Source organism: Gossypium hirsutum, chromosome A03 (assembly GCF_007990345.1).
Source record: "Gossypium hirsutum isolate 1008001.06 chromosome A03, Gossypium_hirsutum_v2.1, whole genome shotgun sequence".
Classification (NCBI taxonomy): Eukaryota; Viridiplantae; Streptophyta; class Magnoliopsida; order Malvales; family Malvaceae; genus Gossypium; species Gossypium hirsutum.
The window spans coordinates 66,464,397-66,490,361 of record NC_053426.1 but is presented as its reverse complement, the minus strand read 5'-3'; the positions used below and the strand labels follow the sequence as shown (position 1 = coordinate 66,490,361).

The 25,965-nt window shown below is 32.9% G+C and overlaps 1 protein-coding gene and 1 pseudogene across 2 annotated transcripts; one reads left to right on the top strand and one right to left on the bottom strand.

Annotated features, from left to right (window-relative positions):
- The first annotated feature begins 285 nt into the window (after nt 1-285).
- Nucleotides 286-2,762, top strand: LOC107887423 (uncharacterized). 2 transcript variants are annotated; one of them, XM_016811661.2, is made up of 3 exons: nt 286-1,214; nt 1,337-1,864; nt 2,171-2,762. In XM_016811661.2, exons 1-3 carry the CDS (start codon nt 713-715, stop codon nt 2,473-2,475), a joined length of 1,335 nt encoding a protein of 444 aa, XP_016667150.1. In that variant the 5' UTR covers nt 286-712; the 3' UTR covers nt 2,476-2,762.
- A 997-nt stretch (nt 2,763-3,759) lies between these two features.
- On the bottom strand, nt 3,760-8,457 carry LOC107887930 (uncharacterized; annotated as a pseudogene).
- Nucleotides 8,458-25,965: the final 17,508 nt, after the last annotated feature.

Sequence of the window (25,965 nt, the reverse complement as noted above, 5' to 3'; positions counted from 1 at the left end):
TATGATGTGAAAAATTATATAATTTAAGTATGTTATAATAAAATACAAACTTAAAAAAGACTAACTTTGTTGGCTGTCAAAAAATTCAGCCCCTTAAAAAACTACTAACATGGGGCAAAGGCTTATAGATTTTCAAAAATAATTTCAAATGTTAAAAGGTTTTAAAATAAAAACAATATTTATATACAACTTTAAATTTTTATTTAATTTTCAAATAAGAGAAAAAAAAATGATCCCTTACCTAAAACTATTTAACCTATAATTGTATCAAGTTAAAAAATGAATGCTTCATGTTTACTTTTAAGATGAGAGCATGGATTCGCACCACGGCACCAAAACTAGTTAAACTAGGGGGGGAAGGGTCAGTCAGGGTGGTTAACTACTTCAAGCACTCCTTTTTTTAGTCCCTTTCTTAACCCCAGCCGTGTAGGTTTCCCTTACACACATGCCTTAATTGCTGTTTTTCCTGTTTCCATGTTTTAATCTTTTTGGCTTGACTTCACTTTTCCCAGTTCTCTCACTATTTGTCAAACTTGCTTCTCGTTTTCAGTCTATGCAATGCAAGCCATCCCTTCCCCTTTTTAGTATTCCCTTTTGTTTAATATTTATGTGCGCATGAAGATGACTTTGTAACAGTTGTATAACAGCATTTGTCAGATGAGGAAAATGAAGGCATGGGTAACAAGAGTGTGTTTTATATGCACCAGACAACATGAATAGGCTCAGCTGTCACTCTTCAGCTACTCCTTCTTCCTCTTCTTCATCCATGGGGATGGTTTATCCAGACATGGGTTGTCTTTCTCTTGCACCAAACTATGGTATTGTTGTTTCTTCCTCACGGGAAAATGAAAGAGCTTCTTCGGGTTTTCGTTTCATGGAAAACAGCAAAACAAGGAGCTTTGAGGAAAACCACTGCTCTGATGCTGTGGAGGGTAAGGGCTCTGATTACAGTGATGGGTTTGGAGATAATAATATGCCAATTAATCTCAATCCCAACTTAAATGAAGAGAACCCCAATGAGAATGCGGTAAGTGGCAAGGAAACAGACAGTGGACAGTCAAAGCTTTGTGCCAGAGGCCACTGGAGGCCTGCAGAAGATACTAAGCTGAAGGAACTTGTTGCTCTTTACGGCCCTCAGAACTGGAACCTTATTGCAGAGAAGTTGGAAGGAAGATCAGGTAAAATAGTGGCCAAAAACAGTGGAAAAAGAAAAAGTGTGTTATCTATCTTTGTTTCATTAAAACATTCTCTCTTTTAGTGACATTCTTAGTGTTAGAATCAATGTGCTTATAAGCCAAGGTTCATTTGTTCTGATTCTTGTCTCTCGGGTTTGAAGGTAAGAGCTGCAGGCTGAGATGGTTTAATCAGTTGGACCCTAGGATCAATAGAAGAGCTTTTACCGAAGAAGAAGAAGAGAGACTAATGCAAGCTCATAGACTTTACGGTAACAAGTGGGCAATGATAGCGAGGCTGTTCCCTGGAAGAACTGATAATGCAGTGAAGAACCATTGGCATGTGATCATGGCTAGGAAGTATAGAGAACAATCGAGTGCCTACAGGAGGCGGAAGCTGAGTCAATCTGTTTATAGAAAGATGGAAGAAACTCCGAACATTGTCTGCAGAGATGCAGGAACAAAGGCAGAACCAGCCCCCTACTGTCTCAATATTTCGGATAGACGACTAGGCATTATCTCCCACTATCAGTTTGGGATCTTCAACGGTGGTGATGCAGGTGGGGTTAATGGTGGGTCAAATGTTTCACCCCACATGACCAGTGAGAGAGAAGCAATCCTAAGCAGCGAGGCCCCTTATCGTAATGGGTTTTGTGCACAAGCACAACCGCCACCTTTTGATTTCTTCCCTGGTGTGTGATTCTCCTCTTAAGCTTCTTTTATGATACGTTTTGGTGTGTTTTGGTTTCTGTGCTGTTTGTCATTGTTTTCATTTTTGGAAACCTACCTCGAATTTCTTACCACAATTCTTCTGTGATTCACTTTTCTTTCAACAGCTGAACCAAATGTGTCATGATTTTTGTGTTCATTTGTTCTTTTGCTTTATAGACATTGACTGATGTAACTGTTTTCATCTACCTTTTTGCTGCTTTAAATCCAATACAATCTATTCATTACGTTTGGTCTTTGTTAATATGCTGGTTTCTCAACATCTGTAGATCTTAGCAATGACATGATGGGCATGTTCAGCCAGACCAGATTTTGGGATAGGCCCATCGATGAAACCCAAGTCCGTGGCTACTATCCCCAGCGTCAACATCAGCAGCTGCACCCTTCACACATGATGACAATGCAACAGTCAGAGTTCCTCAGCTCCCAAAGTAACACAGATTCCACAGCATCAATAACACCTCAAGTTTCAGCCATTGAACCTTCATCATCCGTGGCAGGAAGCAGTAACTACAGCCACTATGAGACTATTCTACCGCCATTCATTGACTTTCTTGGAGTAGGAGCCACATGAAGTCACCAATAGACAGGTTTTCCACCTTAATGTGGAAGAGCTCCAAAGATAACTGAGAGGACAACGAGGTAAAGAGAGAAGATCTGTTTTCTTCAGATGGGTGACAGTGGATATAATCTCTGTAACAGTGTCATATCCCCCTCCCCCCCAACCATTTTTTTCCGTTGTTAGGTCCTCCCTTCTCATCTCCTGGATCCTGAGACCTTTTCCAAAAATTTAGAAAACAAAGTTTTAAAAAACATATATTGTAGTTAATGTCTCAAATAAGCATGCCGCCTTTTCTATTATTTTCCTTTTATTTATTCTCTTTATGAAGACTAATATTTCCAATGGTTATAGAACCAGATGAGCCACCGGTGAATATCTATATTAACAGAACTTAAAAAGACAACTGAATGGAAAGCATCCAAATATAAATTGATGTTTCCATTTACAAAGATTGTATAGTTGTTGGATAAGGTTGTTTGAGGATAGAATCATGAAAAATATAAGAAACATATATATATATTTTTTGTTAAATAAAGAATCATACAAGGGGCATGATCCATGAATATATATGATATAGTACTCGAGATAAAACGTATGATAATGACGAGGCAAAGTGAGACAAAGCATGAAACTGAATGAAAATAAAAACATCCTCTTTCTTCTCATGCAACTGCAAAAATTCAGGCACAAATTACGCAAACAGAATTTCTCCATTGCATTCATGTAGGTAACAGTTGAATATCCTTCCATTAACGTTTTTTTTGTGCCTTTATCGGCGTTTTCACAAGCGCCACAAAAAACGCCGCTATAGTAAATGCTGCAAAATTTCGCGGATTTTATTTTAAAAAATGCTGCTAAAGACCATGACTTTTAGCGCACTTTTTTGCAAATGCCGCTAAAGACTATGACTTCTAGCGGCGCTTTTCCCAAAAACGACGCTAAATACCATGACTTTTAGCGGCACTTTTCTCACAAACGCTGCTAGAGAACATGACCTTTAAAAAAATATTTTATTTTAATTAAATAATATTTATTTCTATGATAAATATTATATTATGTTTAATTTTTAAATTTGAACTTTAAACTATATACTTTTAAGGATAAATAAAAAATATTAATTAAATTAAATTTTCTATTAAAATTTAAACTTCAAAACTAAATATAAAAATTAATGAATTTAAATTTAATACATAAACATTGATTCAAAATGTAATTTAATACATAAAAAAAAAAACACAAACACACTTACAAAGTATTACAATTTCTAAAACAAAATTCATCCTAGTAAGAAAAGAATGCCAAATCATCATCACCTCTCATTAATCAAAGGAAAAAGATCTGAAAAGAAGAAGAAACAATATGCAACAGAGGGCTGGTTCAAGCTTAGATGAAGCCAAAGTATTGCACTGCCTGCATATAACTTAGAAAAGTCCTTTGATGCTTTCAATTCAACCACCAAAGAATCCAAAACGCCGGAGCAGAAAGCCAAAGTATGCACTTGTAAGCAAAAATCAGGCCAGTGAGGAAATCTATACGACCCTCAAAGCCACATATGTCAAAGCACACTATCTGATCTCTTTGAATTATGATATGGAAAGATAAATTTTTAATAATGCCACCATAAAGCAAGAATCAGAATTTGTTTCGGCAAAAGTCATTGATCATGTAATTAATCATGTAATCAGAATTTATGTATATAATCAATGACTTTACCTTTGGAAATTGACCTAAACATATCCCACACATAAAAAACATTAAATTCATCTCAGAAGAAATATGATAGGAGGGGGAAAACTAATTAAACTCTCCTTACTTGATCTTGATCTTGGTTAGTCAATAGATTGGGTGGACATAAGGTTTAAAATCAAAACCAAAACCCTGCAGCAAACAATCACAATTGTAATCAATAACTCAAATGGAACATGGAATTACCAAAATGTGTAGAAGAAGATTACGAGATTACGAGATTACAAGATTATCAAAAATGGTGCATAACACAGGATAAGTGGATTAATAGTCCTCCCGATCTTTGCCCACACACTTTGGTGGTAACCAGTGCTAACAAGAGCATGGTACATAAGCTTCAACAGCTCAGACAATGGATAAAAGCAAAGCATAAAGGGTTTAGACAGTTTGAAATGCATTCGATGTTGAGAAAGATTTTTCTATACAAAACTATTTCGTATTTAATATTTTTCCCCACAAAATTACTAAAAGCATTGTTTGCATCAATGAAGTAATAGCTCCATGATCTATATGAAGTTGAACATATCATTGATAGGAACAATGCAAGAGAGAAAAATGGGGACAGAAGCACTAGGAAGGGAAAGGACATATCTGAAGATCAATCCAAGAAGAAACATCAAATACCAATCTTTATATGCAAAGAAAATTATATAAACAAGTTCAAGAAACTTTATATTCAAAATCATTTAAAACTAAAAATGGAAAAAGAGAGAACTAATAACTAGTATTTCAACTCTTTTTCTTTTTACAGGGCAAAAAAATTAATTCCTGAATAATAAGATGCATAAAAGTCATACAACACAAGCAGAACACATTCATTAATATATAAACAAAGACCAAAGGATCAATAAGTATCTAACTGATAAGTCATGTGCTCCAATACTAGTTTTTTGGTAATAACCAAACTAGGTACTGAACCCACCTATCATGCCATTGCCATCCAAAGAATCATTAATAAACAAAAAGGTAAATACATGAAAAGTAAAAAGTAGTGTTACAGACCTGCTAGTACATAAAAGTTTGTACAATGTTGCGTTGCCACCTACAAAATTTAATAGAAAATTTCAGCAAATTAGAAAAGCTAGAGGTCATGGAATGTATAAGCTTAGAGGGAACTATGAACCAAAAAGAGACAAAAGATATCAGCAACTGACGAGAACAAGGAAACAAGTAGAAGCCAGCCAAATCCAATCTCAGCATGTGATGATAGAATGCTCAGGGTGGTGGTGTTTGATTCTACCCACACACAAGGATCTTCCAAATACTTCCTGTTCAATAAACCCTCGGGGTTACACATGCACATGGATGACGCAAGCATTTCATTTCATCCAAGTTTGAGGTGACATCAAAATGAATGTCATAAAACAAATTGAAGTAATATACATCTGGGGATTTTTTTTTTTGAGAGAATACATCTAAAGAATTGGTTAAAATGAAAAAAAGGATAAGTAGTATTAACATTCACGAATTACGTTTTTTTGTTTATTAGCACCAACCCTTTTAGCAAAAGTTGAGTGTATAATCCTCCTTACTGTGCCTTTTCAGATAATAACACAATTTCCATCCATCTGAACTTTATGCCATTTCATATAAGGAAATATCACCCAACAAATTTAATTAAATTTCTTGTAGTGAACATTAATAGTCTGATCACAAGATTAATTAAAAAAAAACTAATCCAGAACACTGTAATACAGAAGATAGTTTATCTGAATAAAGGTCTACCTGTACAAGGTAGAACGACTAAAATTATGCCTTAAGAACTTTGCAATGAGTTAGAGTGATCGGCATAAAATGGGAATCAAAGCAACAATAGTGAAGGTCCATATCAATTCATCATACTACATAATAATAAAGAGAATTCAGGAGCAAAAATGTAAAAAGTGTTTATGAGCAGAAGAATGCTTACATTTAGGGCAAAGATGTGAAGTGACAAATGTAAGGCAGTAGATAAAGTAGACAAAATCTTTGGTTGCAATTACTGATTGAAAATACACTTGAACAGCTTGTAAAGTCCATGCTCTTAGCCTCTTCATAACATATAGAATAGATCCAATAGAAAAAAATATCATATATATATATTTGAAAAAAAGAATGGCTGGATTATTATTAAAATTAAAATAAGGCCCGGACTCTCTCAAAACAAAAGAAACTAAAACAGACAACCCCCCCCAAAAAAAAGAAGGTAAAGAAACAATGTAACCCAGCCACCCAAACAGGCACTTTCCTTATCCATAAAACTATCATATATTTACCAAATGTATGACAAGTCAATAGAAATATGTTTACTCCATATAGTGCATACAAAGAGTATACAGAAATGAAAGCTGATAAGCCCTATTTGAAAGACTTTTAGGGACAAGTGGAAAGATGGCAAGCACAACCACAATAAAAACCTGCAAGATAAAAAACAAAAGTAAGGAAAAAAGAATCTAACAAAAATATGTACATGAAGTAAAAAATGGCCCAAGTTACAAGACTAGCAACTGGCTAAATATTACATCTTATAAACTTAATTATACATTAACAGCCAATCAACTCCTCGACAAGGTGGTCTCTCTATGGTAGATGCAAGAATAAAGAGGGAAATAAAATGCACTCTTTACTCATTTAAAAACAAAAAAGAGGGATAAGACGGCAAGAATCATCTACTAATATACAAATATGTTCATGTGGGAGAAAGAAATGGGATGGTGGGGGGTAGTATACCCAAGCATTGACAGAAAATTGTATTGTGTGCCGATCCCAGCGCAGAGAAGTTGTATTTGAACCTGAACCTGCTGATGGCCCTGAAGTTCTAGCTGTTGAGCCTAGATCATGAAATTATGATTGAGTTCAATGAAGGAAATAACACTTTAATAAAGAAGATCAAATAGAAAAATTATCCAATTTTTATGTTATTTATTACGAGTTTAGTTTCTTTCCATAACCTCAATTTCAGAAGCAATGGTTTTTTACCTGCACTGCGCACTCGAGCTTCACCATTTGCACCATTAATCCACTTATCCTGCGTTATGCACCATTTTTCCTGTAATACATTAAGTACATAAAAAACACATCATGGAACAAGAAGAAAATATAACCCTCAATCACCTTTGCTTTCATTGACAACTTGAAAGCCACTGAAACGAGTTACAGCATCAGAAATAAATAGTGCAGGCCATGCAGTAACAACAAAGTTCAATGACCATGAACAATACTATTTCAAAGAAAAAGTATCACATGAATCTGTCTATTATCCAAGAGAATCTTGAGAGTCAAATATCATACAATTGAAAGTCAACCCAATAATTTAAAAAAAAAAACTTATTTTTGGCATTAGGGAAAAAATTGAAGCAATACCAATCTTCGTCCAAGCCCCTGAAAAAAGAAAACTAAAAACGTTTTGATTTATCGATTTGGTCATATGAATCTAAATATATTCCAAATTCCACAAGGAGCAAAAAAATATATAGTAAAACGATTATGTGATCTCAAATTCTCAACTGGATTTATTTGCTGCATAGATTTACAACACAGAGATAGGAGAGAAGAAAAATACAAAATTGCTACAATTTCTCTCACTAGATATATGGAGAAAATACATAAAAAATCATTTATAGCTCATATACCAATAAAAATAAAATATAAAAAAAGATCATCAATGGATGAGATAGGTAATCGCCAGAGCAAGTAAAAGGAGAATGTAAGCAATTCCTTGACCAATGGCAGTACCATCGTTGGACGGAAGTGGTGCAGGCGATGAACCCATGCCTTAACCCTAGAAAAGAAAGCATACCTTTTCAATTGACAGTTTTAAACGAGGAAGACCTTGCAACAGAAGGAGCTGAATACCTTTCTACGACTTTCCTTTCCCTTGTAGGCCTATCACTACTAGGCGTCACTGGCTCTTTCTTCTCAGCCGAATCTCGACCAGATTTCCTAGAACTCCCCTTTCTACTACTACCTTCGACCTTTTTAGTCCCTTCATCTTCACTCTCTTCTTCTTCTTCCTCCCCCCTCTTCTCTTCCTCCTCCTCCTCTTCTTCTTCTTCTTCTTCTTTTTCTTCTTCTTCTTCTTCTCTTCAACTTCCATTTGTTTCTCCAAAACCCTAACAAATCGAAAGAAAATGAGTAGCTATGGTGGGTGAATTTAGTGCAGTGGAAAGAGAAGGAAAAAGAATTTGGGGGCAAATTTTGAGAGTAAAAGGGAAAAAGAAATAAGTACAAACTTTTATTTGGGAGATTTGGTTAACGAGTGGGTAACCAAAAAATAATTTTTGGGAGTGAGCGGGATTTTGCCCTTTTTTTATAAAAAAAAAAATGGCCTTTTGCGGCGATTTCTAAAAAAACGTGGCGCTTCCACCAAAAACGCCACTATAGCAACTTTTTATGGTGTTTTTATTAAAAACGCCACTATAGCTCAATTTTTTGCAGCGTTTTACCAAAAACGCCACTATTGCTCAATTTTAATTTTCTTTTCATTTTTAACATTTTTTTCTTTCACAATTTTTGTGTTGTGATTACCATTTTTTGGAATTTTTTTAAAATTTTGAATATTGATCTTTTTAACTGAAATATGGACTAAAATTTTAAGTTTTTTATTTTTGATTTAATCATAGACATTTTAAAAAATAAATACATCAATATATTTTTATATTGAATAAATATAAATATTTATGTATGCAATATATAAATATAAAATGATGTTATATCAATAATTGTGTTAATAATTTACAAGAACTAGATCAAATTAAAGTTCATATAAATAATTGCACCCTGATCCCCATATTTATCCCTAAACACTAAAAATTAAACCTTGATCCCTAAACTCTAAACCCCAAATCCTAGATCATAAACCCTAAATTGTAGACAATAAACCTAAACCTTAAACCCTAACTATATATAGTTACCTATCCATATCAATCAGTTACATTTATTTATTTATTTATCAATGTTTTTTTCTTAATCTAATATTTAAATATATATGAAATGGTTTAGATTAAATATTTTTAAATATAAAAGCATTAATTGATTGTATAAAATTTTATCATTTAACAAATCTCAAGTAAACCTTAAATCTTAAACCATTTAATATATATAAAGTTTATCTATTATCTCTTAAATAATTTAAACTATAATCATAATTTTAATATATTAAAATTAAAATTATCTCTTTTATAATTATATAAGAAATTATTTAATATATAAATTAAAAAACACTAATTAATATAAACCCTAAACTCATATCCCCTAACCCCTAACTTGTATCTCCAAAACTCTAAATCATAAAACATAAACAATAAACCTTAAACCCCTGACCATTGACCCCCAACCTTTAAACCATAAACCATAAAACCATAATCCCTAAATTCATAATCCATAAACCTTAAAATACTAACTCTTAAAGCTTAAACCCTAAACCCTAAACCCTAAACTATAATGATAATTAATTTAATATTTTAAAATTAATACTATCTCTTTTATAATTATATAAGAAAATATTTATCATAAAATTAAAAAACACTAATTAATCTAAACCTTAAACTCTTAATCCCTAAACCCTAAATCATAAATCCTAAAATATAACCCCTGAACCATGAACACCTAACCCTTAACCCCTAACCCGTAATACCTAAACCTTAAACCCCAACCCTTAAATCACCTTTAAACCATAATCCCTAAACCCATAATCCATAAACCTTAAAATAGTATCTCATAAATGTTAAACCCTTAACCATATACCATAAACCCTAAACTATAATGATAATTAATTCAATATTTTAAAATTAATACTATCTCTTTTACAATTATATAAGAAAATATTTAACATATAAATTAAAAAACAATTAGTCGTATACCAAAAATCTTTAAAATTATTTTAAATAATAGTATTTAATTTTTTTTTCATTTTTTAGGTGTTTTTCAAAAAGCGCCGCTAAAGGCACTAAAAGCTCAATACAAAACGATGGTGTTTTGCAAAATTCTTTTGCAGCGTTTTCAAAAAACGTCGCTAAAGATCGAGCATTTAAAAAACACCGTTAATACTCGATCTTTAGTGCCGTTTTTTGAAAAGCGCTGCTAAAGCCACTAAAAGCTCAATACAAAACGACGTCATTTTGCAAAATTCTTTTGCGGTGTTTTTTGAAAAACGTCGCTAAAGATGTACATATAGCGGCGTTTTTTTTAAAACGCCGCTAATACTTGATCTTTAGCAGCGCTTTTAAAAAGCGCCGCTAAAGCCACTAAAGGCTTAATACAAATCGACGACGTTGTGTTAATTATTTTGCGGCATTTTTGTAAAGCGCCGCTAAAGATCGAGCATTAGTGGCTTTTTTAAAAGGCGCTGTTAATACTCGATCTTTAGCGGTCCTTTTCAAAAAACACTACTAAAGCCGCTGAAGCTCAGTTAAAACGACAGCGTTGAGCATAAGTTTTGCGGCCTTTTTTTAAAAAGCGTGGCTAAAGGTGAACTTATAACGGCGTTTTTTAAAAAGCGCCGCTAATGCTCGTTCTTTAGCGGCATTTTTTAAAAAGCACCGCTAATGCTTGTTCTTTAGCGGCGTTTTTCATTCAAACGCCGCTAAAAACCTTTTTTGCTGTGGTGTTCTTTCATTCTCATCACCTGTAGGATCTTCCACAAGAACTAGAATCTTTTTTGAAAATATATTTGTAATATCTTTTTTTCCATGGGTTAGGAAACAGTGATTTCGTGACTACAATTTCAATAAGTGAGTTCATATTTTATTATTTAGTTAATGTTTATAGAGTTAAATCATGGTTATATTAAATTTTGGGTGAATAAATTTTATTGCTTAGTTGGTTAATTGAATAAAAAAGATTAAATTATGAGAGTGGTAAAATTTAGTAATAAATGAATTATATTGATTTGATAACTTAAAGTAGTAAATGATTAAGGGTTTATAAAGTAATTAGCCCATAGGGTATTTAGATGGATGTTTATGCTTTTTCATATTTGTGAAATTTTGTAAGTTATAGTAAAGGGTAAAATTGTAATAAAAGAAAACTAAAACTAAATAAAATAAAATAAAATTTTGTATCATTATCTTTCACAATAGGCAACTGAAAATTTTGGGGGAAAGATTACCATTGTTCTCAAGGTTTAGGTTCGGCTTTAGCTCTTTGCTTGCATGTAAGCTCATTATAAACTTGTTTATTATAATTTTTATATTTTTGAGATCGTTGCAATTAGGTTTAGTTAACCCGTACATTCGTTTTTAAAACTATGAAGGATTTTATATGTCGTCATTGATGAATCCCTATTAATTTGAATGTTAAATAATAGATATGAACTATTAGTTGTTGATTATGAGTATTTTATAAAGTGGGTTTTGTTAGGTTTTTAGTAAAGGATTAAATTGATTAAATATGTAAAAGTTTAGGGAAATGTGTAATTAATGAAAATTAAGGGCTATATGCATTAAATTGAGTGTGACATGTATATGAATTTAATAGATTGTATTTAATTATTATTTTAGATCAAGATTTGAATCAAAAGGACAAAAATCGTGGAAAAGGAAAAATTACAGAGTAGTCCCTACTATGAAATTAGGAGTAATCGTAGGCAAGTTCATAGTGATTTATTATATAATATAATTTGCTTGTGAATATATTATTGTTTCTAGTTAATTATTGAATGTATGAGAAATTCCATTAGTTATTTATATAAAATTGAAAAGAAATGATAGTAACATGGTTTGGAGTTGCATATATATATATATATGAACGTATTAAGTTTATAATATATGTATGGAAATGATGAGGTGCCTCTGTATGATGAAAATGTATTAAAGTAATGGATTTACGTATATTGTCCGGTTGAACATAGTAATTGCATAAGATATGATTGGTATGCCAATAGGGTTAGTATGTGCGCTTGTACGGAATTTGCACTCCGATGCCTTTGTTCGCACTTTAGTGCCTCTGATTGCACATTCGTGTCACTATTTGTAGTTCGGTGCCTCTGCTTGCACATTTGTGCTTCTGTCTGCACTTCGATGCCTTTGTTATGCATCTATGATGCCTTTGGTGTAGTGTAGTTACCCAGGTATCCAAGTCAAGTTACTTAGTTCATAGGGCTAAATGTTAACAATATGCATGGTTGACTTATGGATTTAAGTGTTGATGTATATTCAAGATATTTGGAAGTGTTAAATGTTCAATGAAATACTTCTTTATATGTGAGCACATTTATTTTGATGACATGTTGAATATTGAATTGATGAACTATTCGTGATAAGGATTATCATATTATATGTTGATTTGTGATCATGAACTAATGTGATCTGAGAATGTGTTTTTGGCTATTAGGAATTGTATGTTATCTCATTATATTTTAATATCAATCAAGGTAAGTTTAGTTTGATGATTTAAACTATGAACTTACTAAGCTTCATTAGCTTATTTGTCTTTGTTTTTGATTCTTTTGTAGTAACCAAATCTGCGAACTAACCAGACGGATCGACTGAAAGCTTATGCTATCCAACTATTTTGGTAGCTTTGCATTTCATTTGGAATGTGGCATGTATATAGGTATTTTGTTGTCAATGTAACCCCCCTTACCCGTGTCCTATGCCGGGACAAGGTACGAGGCATTACCGAACTTAAACACAAACAATCATGCAAACCGGGTCATAAAATTTCATTCATATTTTAAAACATTCAATCACATGCACATATCCATTATTTGGTTTTACAAAGCCCAAAACATACTTTAGAAAGGGTTTGGGACTAAACCGAGAACCTCCAAAAGTTTTACATCACTTAGAAAATTTTTCATGTTTTGGAGAGTCACACGCCCGTGTGGGTAGGCCGTGTTGTGACAACCCGAATTATGGCCTAATCGGAATAGTGGTTTCGTGACCACAAATCCAAGATAGAAATAATCGTTTTATAATTATTTTGGGGCTTATGATATGATTTCATGATTTCATGAAAATTTCATGATGAAATTCTGTGCATTTCGCGCTTAAGTTAAAATTAGGGACTAAATTGAATAAATTGTAAAACTCGTGTTTTAGAAGTTTTTAGTATGAAATTGCTTTGGGATATTAACTAGGAGGTCTTAAATAGCAATTTGACCCATTCTTAAGTTATGGACAAAAGTTGGACATGGAGGGAATTTTTTGAAAGTTTAGTAGTAAGGGCATTTTGGTCATTTGTATATTAAATGAAATAAAATGGGAAAAATAACACAAAATTGGTAATCATCTTCATTAGTTGCTGCCGAAAATTTCTCTCCTCCATAGCTAGGGTTTCTTCAACTTTCAAGCTTCATAGTAAGTGAATTCAAGCCCTGTTTTTAATGTTCTTCACATTTTTGAAATCCTCGTAGCTCGGTTTACTTATTTCTACCATTAGTTCGAGTTAGGGTTTATGTTTAAAAATTTACCCATGAATGATAGGCATGTATTTTGTTGTTTGATGGTAGAATATGAATGTTTGAAGTTAGGGGAACGATCTTTTCTAAGCGATTTTTAACGAAAACGAGCAAAACAGCATAATCGATAAAAATACCTATTGTTCATAACTATGTGTTAGAGTAAGAATTTGATGTTGCCATAGAAGAGAAAAATGATTAGTAGGTCATTAAACATAAGAATAAGGGCTGCAATTAAATTTCTGAGCCTTGGGGCAAAATCATAATTTTGTAAAAGTTAGGGGGCAAAAATGTAATTTTTGTATAATGTGATTTTTGGATTAAAATAAATAGTTTGAGTGTTAAATGAGCTAAATATGTTGTTATAGATCAAGAAAGGCATGGAATCGACCTCGAACGGGGAAAGGAGAAAGTTTTGGACTAAATTGCAAAATTCCCATATTTTGCACCGAGGTAAGTTTGTATGTAAATAATACATTAATTTCAATTACATTTTTATATTTCAGCTTATTATATATATATTAGCTGATGTTGAAGTATAAATCGACTATTGAAAGAATAGAAATAAGTAATAGAGAGAGAGATCTCGGTTGAACATTCGAAAAAAATCGAATAAAATAGACGGAGCGTAGCTAGGTCACATGTATGGTGCCGAGTGCACATCATGTGTACAAGAAGGCTACGAGATACTATATAGTAGCTAGGTCACATTTGTGATACGGGATGTATCCCATGTAGACAAGAGAGCTACGTGAGAGATAAATGTAGCTAGGTCGCATGCGTAATTCCAAGTGAAGGACACCATGTAGACAAGAGAGCTACGAGACAAATCGGCTAGGTCGCATGAGTGGTACTAAGTGTTCACCATGTATACAAGAGAGCCGAACTAAATGAAATATGATGGTGGGGCTGTGTGCTGAAACCATCAAGTATCGAGGATTAATCCGAATTGTTCAACGGGATGGTTTTGTGGTGACATTGTAGTCATGGACCTACACTTGTGATGTATGAAATGTGGTGAAAATGATTTGTGGTATATATATATGTAAGTTAAAATGAGGTTAGTATAAAGAATGTGTGAAAGAGTGAAATTAGCATTAAAACTGTTTTGGACAGTAGCAGTGATGTGATTTTGAAAATTCACCAAAAATAGAATGAATTTAATTAGAGGTTTAATGAGATGTGAAATTAAATCTTAATGATTCTATTTTCATATAAAAGAAACAGAGCAAGCAAAGGAATTCTATATTTTGAGATATTTACAATTGTGTGAGACTTGCTCAGGATGACTATGTAATCCCCTGTTTCAAATTTGAAAAATCATTAAAATTTGTACAAAACAAATTAAGAAATATAGTTTATATTCATAAATTCCTTATTGAGTCTAGTTTTAAATGAAATAGGTTTCATGGTTATTTGAATTGTGTACTGAGAGAAATTCAATTCGTAATGAACAGAGGTCAGATCAATTGAGCTGTGTAACAGGGGAAACTTTAACTAATAAACTCTACTAATTGGCTGAACCAAAAATTCTAGAAAAAAATTAGTAAGAATTTTTATGAGTCTAGATTCAGGGAAATTTTACAGATTTGAATTTTGAGTTTCATAACTCGAGTTATGATTTATTTAGTGATCATGACGCAGGAGGGATAGCTTGATCAAATTGAGTAAACAACAATTAAAAATATGATATAATTGAGTTATGTTATAAACATATTAGATTTCTTATTTCTTATTTATATACTTACTTACTAAGCTATAAGCTTACTTTCTTTTCTCTCCTTTGTCTTATAGTGTCATCCAGCTAGCACAGGAGTCAGAGATCGTAGAAGATCCGCCCCTACTATCAATACTCTTGGTATCTGAACTCAACATTTTGAAATATGGCATGTATAGCAGACTTAGTTATTTTGTTACGTATCATAATTGTCTTGGTTCAAATTACTACTTATAGTATCAAACTAATCATTTTGTACGAAGCCTTTGAAGTTGGTTTGTATTGTTAATGGCATATGTTATAATGATCAAATTGCACGCCATATTTTTGTTGGGTTTTGTTTAATAGTATATACTATAATTTGTTAATACCTCGTACCTTGTTCCGGCGACGGATACGGGTAAGGGGTGTTACACGTGTGGTCTCGCATACCAATGTGGCTCTGGACACGCCTGTGTCCTCAGCCCGTGTAACTCTCTGTTTATGACGTTAGCAAACAAAAAAGGGCCACACGGCCAAGTCACACGCCCTTGTGCTAGGCCATGTCTTCCACACGGCTGAGATATACGGCCGTGTCTCTGCCCGTGTGGCCAGCACATTGGCTATTTTCCAAGCCTTTTTGTTACCTTTTTACATGCATAAAAAAATATGCTTGACTAAGACATTGTACACCAATTCCATATTCAATTTAACATTATTACTATTTCTCACTTTATACCATTGTACCATGGTTACCAAACTATCCATCAAACGTCCATGTTCAAGGCATTATCATTTTATTTCCATATTACACATTTGATTCATGGTCATGACCACCTCGATTGGTCACAAAACATGCATTCAACACACTTGACATATTACCAACCATGCATGGCAAACAAGCATATTCACATCACAATTGTTAGGCATAACATGAATAGCGAGATTTACAAGTCATAATCATTAGCTCAATATAGGCCAATACATTTGACCAAATTATAATAACATATGTTATAAAACTAGGTCCTTATACATGCCACTCACTTGCTATTTCTAACTTATGCATCAATACTTCAAAGGTATTGGCTCGGTACTGTGATGCTGCCTCCGATGATCTCTAACCCTGAGCTGACCTAACAACACTAAAAGAAATGGAAATGAGGGAGTAAGCTTTACGCTTAGTAAGCTCGCACGAAAAATAATAAGCAATGTATTAACATGCTATTTTTCAATTCCTCTCTATTTATTCAAAGTCTAGTTAAGTTGTTTTCTCGAATCATGGTCACTAAATTATTTATATCTGGAGATACAGGACTCTAAATTGAGAATCGCTAATTTTCCTAGAAACTAGACTCATTTATATTCTTACCATAAAATTTTCAAAACTTTTGGTCCAGCCAATAAGTATAGTTTATTATCTCATAATACGGGACTCAGATAATGTTTCCGTATATTTCCCTTGAAAATAGACTCATTAAGGATTTTAAGAATATAATTTATAACCCATTATTATTTTTTTACAATTTTTAGTGATTTTTCCAAGTCAAAACAGGGGATTTCGAACTCATTCTAACTCTATCTCACAAGAATTCAAATATCTCATAATATTAAATTCTTTTGCTTATACTGTTTCATCTATATGAAACTAGACTCAATAATATTTCATTTCATATTTAATTAAGCCTTTGATTCAACTTCCACAATTTTTGGTGGATTTTCAAAGTCAGACTTTTGCTGCTATCCAAACAGTTTTAGAGCAACAAAATGATAATCATCACAAGATTGCCATAAAAATTATTCTTATATGTATCACTCATTTATTTGCATTCATACCACAAGTTCATTTCAGTTCCCATGTCCAACACATGTTCGTGGATTTTGAGTACATACAAGTGCTATCTCTTAGCACCACCGCTATTCCAAATGTGACAGTCATATCCGTCATAATAGTATCTTATAACATAAATAAGTTTGTCATGGCAAAAACCCTTTTTATTCATTTATCATATTAATCTCATTGAATTTTCTCGAAAATTTTGATGGATATCCCATGTACCGTGAAATCGTACAACTGATCATTTCAAGTACGCACTTCTACGAATCTCGCATCTTACAGCGGGATTACCAGTCCAGGCTAAATCCCTCGTAATATAAACTCATAGAACAATGTTGGGATTACCAGTCTAGGCTAAATCCCTTACAATGACATATACTCCTATGAGTTCGGATCTGAATTACCAGTCCAGGCTAAATTTAGATCCTAATCGGATTACCATCTGGGCTAAATCCATTTCAGCACACATATTCTTTGGGAGGCATGATCACTATAGGATCACCCGTCCGGGCTAGATCCTTTCTACCATTAATTCCTTTTTACGAATCCATCGAATATTCCTTTCATTCAATCGGGGTTTTCACTTTTAATCAAGTATATTAATATGCGTAGGTGACCTTGTAATGTACATTCAAACCAACTCATTTTCATGTTTATTAAACATTAAACCATACAATAAAATAACATAGCACCTTGTTTCCATACAATTTACTCATTTCATTTAAAATGTCATGCTCCATCAATCTTCTATTAACATCAATTTTAACATAATCATAGCAAGATATATTTCATGTATAATGATAATAACATAAATAACATGCTTCTTAGATCATACGAACTTCCCTCGAATACGAAAATGGCAAATTTATCTATTTAGTCCTCAACTTTGTATTTTCCTAATTTAAGCCTGAATCTCGATTTCCTTAATATATCATTTCAAATATAGCCCATTTAGGACTCACATTATTCAAATTGACCCAAAAATCATATTTTGAAAAAAATACATTTTTTCCCCTAAACTTTGTCAAAATTACACTTTTGCCCCTAGGCTCGTAAAGTGATTTTTGTTCAATTTTATCACTCTATAGGCCTAGCCAAACCATTTTCATAACTATATCAAACTACAATTCTCATTAAAACACCCTTTTATACCATTTTTACAATTTTTACAAAATGGTTCTTTCGGACGTTTTTATCGAAAATTGCTTAGTAAAAGTCGTTTATTTAACATCCAAGACTCATTTTATACTATTAGACATCAAAATGCATGCATGTCACACATGGGTCAATTTTTAAACATGAACCTTAGCTCAAATTAAAGGTAGAAATAGATAGATCTTGTTATAGGGATTGCAAAAACGTAAAAATCATTAAAAACAGGCTAAAATGGACTTACAATCGAGCTTGGAAGCTTGAAAAACCCTAGCCATGGTTTCTCAATGAAATTTCCAGCCAAGAGGTTGAAGATGGACAAAATTTGGCTTTTAATTTTGTTTTTAATTCATTTTAATAACTAAATGACCAAAATGCACTTAATGAAAAACTTTGAAAACATGCCTAACCATGTCCATTTTTGTCCACCAACTTAAACAATGGTCTAATTTCCATATAAGGACCTCAAATTTAAAATTTCATAACAATTGGATACCTCTAGCATGTAGAACTCAACTTTTGCACTTTTTACAATTTAGTCCTTTTGACTAAATTGAGTGCCCAAACGTCAAAATTTTCGAATGAAATTTTCATGAAATCATTTTGTGAAATTGTAGACCATAAAAATATAATAAAAATAAAATTTTCCTCATCGGATTTGTGGTCCCAAAATCATTGTTCTGACTAGGCCCAAAATAGAGATGTTACATTTTTCCCCCTTTAGGGATTTTCGTCCCTGAAAATCTTACCAGAAAAGTGGTTTTGGTTTTACAACACTTTCACTAAAACTTAATCTCTATCAGAAATTTCATGTATTCAAAAGTCCGATCCATACCATCATGTTACATATACATTCATACTTGAATCTTTTTCAAATTCGAATAGTGAAACTAGCCAGTTCATCTGGGCCTCATACTCTTTATAATTCCAGACAGTCTGATTATTTTCCAATTCAATTCTCAATTACCTTTCATTTCAAAGCCTCCTCTGGCTTTCCCAAGAAATCATGATATGAAACCCGGATCTCAATCCGATTAGTGGAGACTAGAATCTCAAAATGTCCAACATTCATAAAGACACGAAATTCTTCGAACCTGATGAGCGAAAATTTAGTACATACCAGCATGATTTACATATCTTGTCAAAAATTTAACAATAAGTCACATAACATTTTTCCCTTTCAGAGACAGTAATAAATCAGACATAAAATCCATAATAACCTCTTCTCATTTCCATTTTGTTGCCAAAATGGGTAAAGATAATTTTGATGACACTTGATATACATCCTTAAACCTTTCAACATTTCAAGTATTCATACACAAGGATCAACGATGTCGAGTTCCAAATTCGATCGCAAATACATTACTCTTGTAAGTTTTCTTGCGAAATCTTTGTATAAGTTCTGGATTTTCTACCCAAGTGTTTGTCACTACATTCTGCTCTTCTCAAAGATCATACAAAAACCATCACTGAAAATCAAGAAGTCTTTTCCCAATGCATACTAAACCAATGCAAAGGTTTCGGTTAACAATGTTCTCATTTGTCCAACTTTTGCTAACCATGAATTAAGCTATTAACTTTCACGAGACGAAAATTTTACCACTTAAGCCTTTGCCAATGTTAAATCCTTATACGGAAATTTGAGAAATCTCATTTACTAAGATCACCATATTACCATAATCAAATCAGAAACATAGTCATACTTGATATATATATATCGCAAGCTAAAGGTCATACTATAACTATAAGCCATGTTCAACAAGTTACGAGATAAAGATGACTAAGAATTCAGGATAAGGAAATCCATAACGGAGAAATCCAGAATATAGATATCCAACATAAAGAAAAATTCAAAACCAGAAAATCCAATCACGATACCGTATCAAAATACCGAGAACAAAGTTCATAAGAAAATAAGAAAGACCTCAATGGTTCCTTAGAGAAAATAAATCCAGAAGAAAATATCATTCTGACCACCAAAGATAGATGCAACAAGAATAATATACCTTCTCATATACATATCAGACAAATCAACTATTAGAAGAAACTGAACCATAGCATCATACGCACCTTTTTCATCAATTTCCAACAGACAGAAGGTAACAGAGTACCAAAAAGAAATGGGATCATGTAGATTATGTACCAATCAGACTGATAATGCCTTTGTCTATCATTAAGATCAGAGAACATTTCCATATTACAAAAATTTATCAGAGAATATACAACCACTACAACAAATTTCCAGAAATAAATGGACTCATAGAGTGCCTTAAAAGAGACAGCCAACATCTACTCACTATAATTACCATACTCAAACATCTTGCATTTCAAACAGTATTCCTTTAACTATTTTCTACATCAAAATTTCCATATTATTCTTTTCACTAGAGGAGATCAGCTTATGAGGGAATTTCAATCACTACATTTCTCGACGTCAAACCAGGATAGATGTTTTACCAAAATTAACCTTTTTCACTAACTGCGATGTTGCGATAATTAAACAATCTTTCAGTCAATCTGATATCTTTCTAGCTCATGTATGTACTTATCAACCCATTCTCAATCTTTAATCATACTTATAACCGTTCTATCACTGAACTATTTGGTTTCTCACCCGAGAACTCATTCAACACAAATATCAGGAATTTCCATTATAAAACACCACTTTGGTAAGGGGGAGGAGGGTCGTAGGGCCTCTGACTCGACTCTCATATACATATACAGATACATGCAACACAACTTTCATCATTATCGTAACATCATACAAGGGTCAAACAAATATGTTTAAGTTAATCACAATTTATACTTTTACCTCGTACACCATCATTTAGACATATCATTACAATCATATAAATCAGTCCAGGCAATTTAACACATTTACTCAAGCTATACGAGCTTGCCAATCATAATCATCCAAACAGATATACATGAATATTCATCCCATTAATATTTTTGATAAGTTATCTAAACTCATGTATTTACTCGAGCAATTCAGTCACATACATCATGGAATTATCAATCAATCACAGGTAAGCTCATTATGCCATATAATCCTTTATCTCATTTCAATAATTCATTGCAATCCATCAAATTTTAATATCCAATCAGGACTATGACATTTTATCCATAACAGGATATTATGAATCTCATTCGTACCTTTCCAAGTTTCAACTCATCATGACTGTACTTTACTCAAATACCTCATTACCACAATCAATATGGTCGAATATGGCTCGGTTGGAGGGTACCTTTGTCTAAACAAAATGGCTCTCATATGCATCGGGAGACATCACAATATCATAGATCGGTGGCATGTATAGCTAAACTCTCATATATGTGCTAGGTTAGTCTGAGAACTAACTAAACCATAGCTCTGATAACACTAAATGTAACATTCCTTACCCGTGTCCTATGTTGGGACATGGTAGGAGGCATTGTCGGACTTAAACACAAACAATCATGCAAATCGGGCCATAAAATTTCATTCATATTTTAAAACATTCAATCACATGTACATAGTCCCTTATTTGGGTTTACGAAGTCCAAAACATACTTTAGAAAATGTTCGGGACTAAACTGAGAACCTCCGAAAGTTTTACATCACTTAGAAAATTTTTCATGTTTTGGAGAGTCACGCGCCCATGTGGGTAGGCCGTGTAGTCTCACATACCCGTGTGGCTCTAGACACACCCATGTCCTCAGCTCGTGTAACTCTCTGCTTATGGCATGAGCAAACAAATAAGGGTCACATGGCCAAGTCACACGCCCGTGTGCTAGGCCGTGTCTTCCACACGACTGAGACACATGGTCGTGTCTCTGCCCGTGTGGCCAGCACAGGCTATTTTCCAAGCCATTTTGTCACCTTTTTACATGCATAAAACAATATGCTTAACTAAGACATTCTACACCAATTCGATATTCAATTTAACATTATTACTATTTCTCACTTTATACCATTGTACCATGGTTACCAAACTATCCATCAAACATCCATGTTCAAGGCATTATCATTTTATTTCCATATTACACATTTAATTCCTGGTCATGACCACCTCGATTGGTCATAAAACATGCTGCATTCAACACACTTGACATATTACCAACCATGCATGGTAAACAAGCATATTCACATCACAATTGTTAGGCATAATATGAATAGCGAGATTTACAAGTCATAATCATTAGCTCAATATAGGCCAATACATTTGGCCAAATTATAATAACATATGTTATAAAACTAGGTCCCTATACATGCCACTCACTTGATATTTCTAACTTATGCATCAATACTCCAAAGGTATTGGCTCGGTACTGTGACGCTGCCTCCGATGATATCTAACCCTGAGCAGACCTAACAACAATAAAAGAAATGGAAATGAGGGAATAAGCTTTACGCTTAGTAAGCTCGCATGAAAAATAATAAGCAATGTATTAACATGCTATTTTTCAATTCCTATCTATTTATTCAAAGTCCAGTTAAGTTGTTTTCTTGAGTCACGGTCACTAAATTATTTACATTTGGAGCTATAGGGCTCCTAATTGAGAACAGATAATTTTTCCAGAAACTAGACTCATATATATTTTTACCATAAAATTTTCAAAACTTTTGGTCTAGCCAATAAGTATAGTTTATTATTTAAAGTTACCCCTATTTTGCTATCTGATAGTTCTAACCTTTCTTTACTATGAATTAATCATCTCATAGTACGGGACTCAGATAATGTTTCCATTGAAAATAGACTCATTAAGGAATTTAAGCATATAATTTATAACCCTTTATTATTTTTTTTACAATTTTTAGTGATTTTTCCAAGTCAGAATAGGGGATTTCGAACTCATTCTAACTCTATCTTACAAGAATTCGAATATCTCATAATATTAAATTCTTTTGCTTATACTGTTTCTTCTATATGAAACTAGACTCAATAATATTTCATTTCATATTTAATTAAGCCTTTAATTCAACTTCCACAATTTTTGGTGGATTTTCAAAGTCGGACTATTGCTGCTATCCAAACAGTTTTAGAGCAACAAAATGATAATCATCACAAGATTGCCTTAAAAATTATTCTTATATGTATCACTTATTTATTTGCATTCATACCACAAGTTCATTTCACTTCCCATGTCAAACACAAGTTCGTGGATTTCGAGTACATACATGTGCTATCTCTTAGCACCACCACTCGTCCAAATGTGACAGTCATATCCGTCATAATAGTATCTTATAACATAAATAAGTTTGTCATGGCAAAAACCCTTTTTATTCATTTATCATATTAATCTCGTTGAATTTTCTCGAAAATTTTGATGGATATCCCATGTACCGTGAAATTGTACAACTGATCATTTCAAGTACGCACTCCTGTGAATCTCGCATCTTACAGCGGGATTACCAGTCCAGGCTAAATCCCTCGTAATATAAACTCACAGAGCAATGTCGGGATTACCAGTCCAGGCTAAATCCATTATAATGACATATACTCCTATGAGTTTGGATCTGAATTACCAGTCCAAGCTAAATTCAGATCCTAATCAGATTACCGTCTGGGCTAAATCCATTTCAGCACACATATTCTTCGGGAGGCACGATCACTATAGGATCACCCGTTCGGGATAGATCCTTTCTACCATTAATTCCTTTTTATGGATCCATCGAATATTCCTTTCATTCAATCGGGGTTTTCACTTTTCATCAAGTATATTAATATGAATAGATGAACTTGTAATGTACATTCAAACCAACTCATTTTCATGTTTATTAAACATTAAGCCATACAATAAAAATAACATAGCACATTGTTTCCATACAATTTACTCATTTTATTTAAAATGTCATGTTCCATCAATCTTCCATTAACACCAATTTTAACACAATCATAGCAAGATGTATTTCATGTACAACGATAATAACATAAATAACATGCTTATTAGATCATATAAACTTACCTCGAATGCAAAAATGACAAATTTATTGATTTAGTCCTTAACTTTGTATTTTCCCGATTTAAGCCCGAATCTTGATTTCCTTGATCTATCATTTCAAATATAGCCCATTTAGGACTCCCATTATTCAAATTGACCCAAAAATCATATTTTTGAAAAATTATATTTTTGCCCCTAAACTTTGTCAAAATTACACTTTAGCCCCTAGGCTCGTAAAGTGATTTTTATTTAATTTTCTCACTCTATAGGCCTAGTAGAACCATTTTCATAACTATAGAAAACTATAATTCACATCAAAACACCCTTTTATACCATTTTTACAACTTTTACAAAATGGTCCTTTTGAACGTTTTCATCAAAAATCGCTTAGTAAAAGTCGTTTATTTAACACCCAAGACTCATTTTATACCATTAGACATCAAAATCCATGCATGTCACACATGGGTCAATTTTTAAACATGAACCCCAGCTCAAATTAATGGTAGAAATTGAAAGATCTTGTTGCGGGGACTGCAAAAATGTAAAAATTATTAAAAATGGGCTAAAATGGACTTACAATCAAGCTTGGAGGTTGAAAAACCCTAGCCATGGTTTCTCCATGCAAGTTTCAGCCAAGAGGTTGAAAATGGACAAAATTTGGCTTTTAAATTTGTTTTTAATTCATTTTAATAACTATATAACAAAAATGCCCTTAATGAAAAAAGTTGAAAACATGCCTAACCATGTCCATTTTTGTCCACCAAATTAACCAATGGCCTAATTTCTATATAAGGACCTCCAATTTAAGATTTCATAACAATTGGACACGTCTAGCATGTAGAACTCAACTTTGACACTTTTTACGATTTAGTCCTTTTGACTAAATTGAGTGCCCAAATGTCAAAATTTTCGAATGAAATTTTCCAAAAACCATTATGTGAAATTGTAGACCATAAAAATATAATAAAAATAAAATTTTCCTCATCGAATTTGTGGTCCCGAAACCACTGTTTTGACTAGGCCCAAAATTGGGATGTAACAGTCAATATATAAATGTTATGTTAAATGGCATATTTAGTGAAATGGTTGAATTAAATATGTATGGTTTATGTGTATTGGTTTTCCATTCTTAATGTTAAGATTAAGGTCATAATGCTTGAAATGGCAATTTGATTTGTGTGTTTATATTTATTTGGTCATTTTGGATGAAGACTGAGTATGAATTGGTGAACCATGTTGTGTGCCCTTTTATAGTTGAATGGTTGTTTTGAACGATTTATTTTATAAGAAACTAGACTAAATAAGCTTTATTTCCATATTTTATTCAGCTTCTAACTCATTTTCCACTATTTTTAGTGTATTTTCAAAGTTACACTACTGCAGTAACTCAAATCTGTCAAGGCTAAGTTACTCATTCATAATCATTGTTCACAAAATTAATACAACATCATTTCATCCATCATGGTAAAAACACATATTTATGCATCATAGATCATTCACATACCAAGGAATCCTCATAGGCTTAATGTACATACCTGCACAACTTGTAACATAACTCAAGTGCATACTCACCAATGACTTACCTCATTGGGACCATCATTAACTCTTTCCTTGGATTACCCGTTGAACACTCGGAATACTAATTGGATACTCGGAAAAACCTTTGCACATAAGTGCCTCAATTGTAGCTAAATCTACCTCATATCTCATGACATTTAAATTCTCACTCTCGAGCTAGTCATCTAGACTCATAATTCCTAGTGACATGTC

What these genes read in the sequence shown, in the direction of transcription:
- LOC107887423 (XM_016811661.2), top strand. Translation starts at nt 713, where the DNA reads ATGAATAGGCTCAGCTGTCACTCTTCAGCTACTCCTTCTTCCTCTTCT. An exon ending in AAACAGTGGAAAAAGAAAAA is followed by an intron (nt 1,215 to 1,336) that starts GTGTGTTATCTA and finishes TCGGGTTTGAAG; the next exon opens with GTAAGAGCTGCAGGCTGAGA. An exon ending in ACCTTTTGATTTCTTCCCTG is followed by an intron (nt 1,865 to 2,170) that starts GTGTGTGATTCT and finishes CAACATCTGTAG; the next exon opens with ATCTTAGCAATGACATGATG.